This window comes from Sesamum indicum, linkage group LG10 (genome assembly GCF_026168435.1).
Source record: "Sesamum indicum cultivar Baizhima isolate 11 linkage group LG10, ASM2616843v1, whole genome shotgun sequence".
Taxonomy (NCBI): domain Eukaryota; kingdom Viridiplantae; phylum Streptophyta; class Magnoliopsida; order Lamiales; family Pedaliaceae; genus Sesamum; species Sesamum indicum.
Window position 1 is genome coordinate 18,562,333 of NC_142666.1, and position 4,308 is coordinate 18,566,640.

Below are 4,308 nucleotides of genomic sequence, written 5' to 3' on the forward strand. Positions count from 1 at the left end.
TTCGACGAAATCCAACCTGTTTCTTGAGTTTGTACTCTAATTACATTTCATTATGGCACCGCACTTGGAATACTACAAGACCATGGCAAAAGAGAGAATAAACGCAAGGACCTTATATACTCCACCTTTAAGACATAAAACAACATAAATCACTTAAAAAACAACCCTAAATGGCCATGTAAACTTCACACATTCATCTATAGTAACCTCAAATACTTAATGGACAGACCTACTTAAACTGGCACTGTCCTAAAGTCATTAGCAGCCGTTGGCCTCATTTCCACTGTCCCATTCTCATCCTCATTCTCATTCTCGGCCGACAGTTCCTCCAAAGATTTACCCTTGGACTCGGGCACCAAAAGCGTGAAAAACATGCCTAACGCGTTGATGCATCCGAGCACGATGAGTGAGTTCTTGATGCCAATGCCTGCAGGGTAGCCGGCGTCCCTCTTGCTTGGGTCCTTAGGCTGTGCTGCATATAAAAATCCAAACGCCCCGACAATTGCCCCAGCTTTGCCTGCAGCTGCTGATATACCGTGGCACGTGGACCTTAACCTTGCTGGGAAAATCTCAGCTGGGACGACAAACGTCGTAGCGTTTGGCCCGAAGTTGGCGAAGAAGAAAGTGAGTGAGTACATGATCACAAAACCAATTCTGTTTTCCCTATGAGTCCAGTGAGTGTAAGGAATGGCTAATGCGAACATAAACACAGTCATGAAGAAGAATCCCATGAGCTGGATCGCAAACCTCCCTATTCTGTCGATAAAAAGCACTGTAAACCAGTAGCCTGGAACAGTGCTGCAAAGGGCAATCAGAGTCTGAGCCCTTGCAATTCTGAAGACTTCTTCAAGTGCATTCATTGTCTTGGCTGGTGGGATCCATCCAATAGCACTAAAAATGTCTTTCTGGAAAAGGTTCTGACTGTAAAAGGCGATATCCAGCAAGAACCAAGTGGTTGTCGTGCCGAGCAAATGAAGTCCATGGCGGCGAACGAACTCTTTCGAAAACAACCCGAAGTCATTGCCTTTATCCTGAGCAAACCTCTCGATTTTCTCCGGTTCCGCCTCTAGCTCAACCTGCAGCACCTTTGACATATCGGAAGCAGCCTGTTTCGCGTTCTTGGCCACTAAAGCAGTGTAACGGGCAGTTTCTGGCATCTTCATACGCCAATAGTACGTCAGGGCAGCCGGGAGCGCACCAAACATTAGGATCAAACGCCAAACGAAATCAGCCTGCGAGACAGTAGAAGCTAAGGGGTTATCCTGATACGCAGGGGCCGGATAAGCGGCCTTAAACGCAGCTGAAACAATGATCGCCACCATCCCGCCAGCCAAGATTCCAAAACCTTGCATTGCAAAAACGGCAGCAATGAAAGCCCCACGAGTCTTCTTGTTGGCGTACTCGGACATGATCGTGGCCGAGAGAGGGTAGTCGCCACCAATGCCGAATCCCAGCCAGAACCGGAAGAAGCAGAGAGTAGCCATAACAGCCTTAGGCCTGTCGCCAAAGGAAAGCCCCGAGGCAATTGAGCAGATCACCATCAGCATAAGTGTCATTCCGTAGACCTTTTTCCTGCCTAATTTATCGCCGAGCCACCCGAAAAAGAGCTGGCCAGCAAGCGTGCCACAAAAGGCTACACCGTTGACAGCGGCCGAGACGTTGGGCGGCAGCGTGCCGGGCTTCAACGCCCCGTCGTGGTGGTAGTAAATGCGGCCGAGCAGCTTCGTCACCAGAGATATGCAGAAGAGATCATAGGCGTCGGTGAAGAAGCCCATCCCAGCTATCACAATTGCAGTGAAATGGTACCATTGCGTTTTGGCCACATCAAGTGCATTAAGCACTTGCAGCTGTTCTCTAGCCATCAAAGCTTAAATTTTGGCAGTTTCTTTACACCCTGAAAACGTTAACAGACTTGCTGATTATTGGTCTGTGTGCTGTAAAAAAACTTGAAATTTGCATAGGCAGATTCTATATATGATGAAATCCTGGAAACTTAAATAGAAGGGACAATTATTGGTACCAGACAAGAAGGTTCATAGCATGTCACTGAGTAATAAGACATTATGGTACTGGATTACTTATGTTAATCACACAATTAGTAAAGTAATATAGCTATATTGGGAAAACCTCGGAAGAAGACAAAAGCAGGTAATCGATTGAGCTCATGGTACACGAAATTTTTTGACACCCAGACTCAATTAATTACACAGCAAATATCATTATAGAGAAAATTGCAGTTTGTCCTATAATTTAGGGGTGTCATTTTTTATCCTATACAAATTGATTTTTGCTATTTACTCTGTAGCTTTATAATTTTGATAATTTTGATCCATTTTTATCAATTTGACTGGAAATTGCAATTTACTTATAATTTTAGTCATGTAAATAAATTCATGAGGGACCAAGAATGTCAATTCTTCCAAGTTAGAGGACTAAAAATGTCAACATCCCCTAAGTTACAAACTTAAATTACAATTTAATTGGGTCATGTGTAAATCACATGCAAATTTTTCGGCCAAATTGATCGGAAAATGATAAATATGTCGAACTTTTAAATTACAGGACTAAATTACGAAAATCAAATTGTGCAGGATCAGAATTACCATCCCTCATAAGTTACAGGATTAAATTGTATTTTTTCCTATCATTATAAATAAAATAAATATAAAATTTGTATTAATTATAAATACTTCTCATTTTTTTAAAAAAAATTACAAATATCCTACTGAAATTAAAGGCAGACTAACAAATATCTCTCTACAATGAGCTATAATGAAAGATATTCGTTACACGTTCTTTAATTATAGAGAGATAACGAGAACTACTCGTAATTATAACAAACCTTTAAAAAAAAAAAAAAACTTGGTGTAATTTACCCAAATATTTATTTCATCGGTAATTTGAGTTCGATTGAAATAAACTACAATAAAATTTCATTTGGAATATATAGCATGATGCAGGAAAGCTCTAAGATGGCTATCCAAATTCCAAGCATGACTGTGACGCATAATTGATTAAAACAAGGCGACCATGTGAATGCCATGAATTATTAATGGGATCACATTTAAAAGTCAACAAGAGAATAATATTAAAATTTAATTTGAAGACCATACCCTAAAATAAATGCACCAGCTGTTGTTCAGTAATTTGGTACTAGTTGTTTAATCATCAGTTGGTGAAAAATAATCATTCGGTGCAGTTAGAAACTGGTGATATGGGTTTCTCAATGCTTGTTGGAATTTTGTGGTTATTTAATTTATGAATCTATTATAATTAACCGATATTTTTCTTCTTGTTTTTTCCTTCGATGATGCATATACATCATCGTACAGTATTCTTAGGGTGGCTGGTCAGACGGAAGAAAAGTCCAGACTTTTTAAAGTAAAATAAGGACAGGAAGAGACTTTCTGAGTGTACAAAGACAACATGTGACCCACGAACTTAGCTATTAACAATAGTATTCCATGTGAACACGGGATTCGCCAAGAAAACGTAACAAGATGGTTAGGTTCATGAATAGACACGTACATGAAAAAATGTTTAACCAAATTAGGTTTGGTCGAATCAAACTAATTATAAAATAAGTGTAATATACCTATTATATTATTAGTTATTTTTTTTTAAATTATACACCAATTATACTGATAAATATATTACACTTGTGATATAATTTGATTTAAATTTAATCAAACTCAATCTGAGTTGCTATTTCACACAGTATATATGATAAAATAGCACTCACTTCAATACCTCATTTCAATCTCCTTATATATCCACTCGAATCAATTTGAAACGAACAAGAACAGCGAGTACACTTATACGTGTATGTCCTTACGTATAAATAACAATTATCTATCATAAAAAATACGTTAAGGATTTCAACATATATAGTTACAAACATGAAACAATTACCAAGAAAAAACCAACAGGAAATATATATAGGTATAGAATGGAACCTCTGAACAAATGATTCAATGATCTCACCTTTGGTCGAATTCTTTCACAGAGTTTCTCCGAGAATACTACGTGAGGCACGAAATTATGAGACCTGAAACTCTGTCTGCACTGATTAATATTTATTGTCTGAACTCAAAATGAAGAGCTTTTCAAGAAGAGGAGTGAGTAAGAAAGAGGAGTAAGAAAGAGGAGTTTGTGTTTGAGTTAGTGTGGAGGAAAACGGGGGGCAGCCTCCCTTATTTAAACTACAACGGAGCCCCCTCGTCAAAGGCATCTTCCCTAGACTCTCATCCCTTTCCCCGTTGGATATGGGCTTCTTTGCCTCTAAGATTTCCACACGCTTTGCTGTGC

General features: G+C 39.1%; 1 protein-coding gene across 1 annotated transcript; it reads right to left on the reverse strand.

Moving 5' to 3' along the window:
- On the reverse strand, nucleotides 1-4,308 carry LOC105171713 (low affinity inorganic phosphate transporter 1). The gene is made up of 2 exons (XM_011092917.3): nucleotides 3,985-4,308; nucleotides 1-1,894 (listed from the first exon to the last, which is right to left on the reverse strand). Exon 2 carries the CDS (start codon nucleotides 1,860-1,862, stop codon nucleotides 234-236), a length of 1,629 nt encoding a protein of 542 aa, XP_011091219.2. The 5' UTR covers nucleotides 1,863-1,894; nucleotides 3,985-4,308; the 3' UTR covers nucleotides 1-233.

Excerpts from the sequence above, each read along its gene's own strand:
- LOC105171713 (XM_011092917.3), bottom strand. The coding sequence starts at position 1,862 with ATGGCTAGAGAACAGCTGCAAGTGCTTAATGCACTTGATGTGGCCAAA.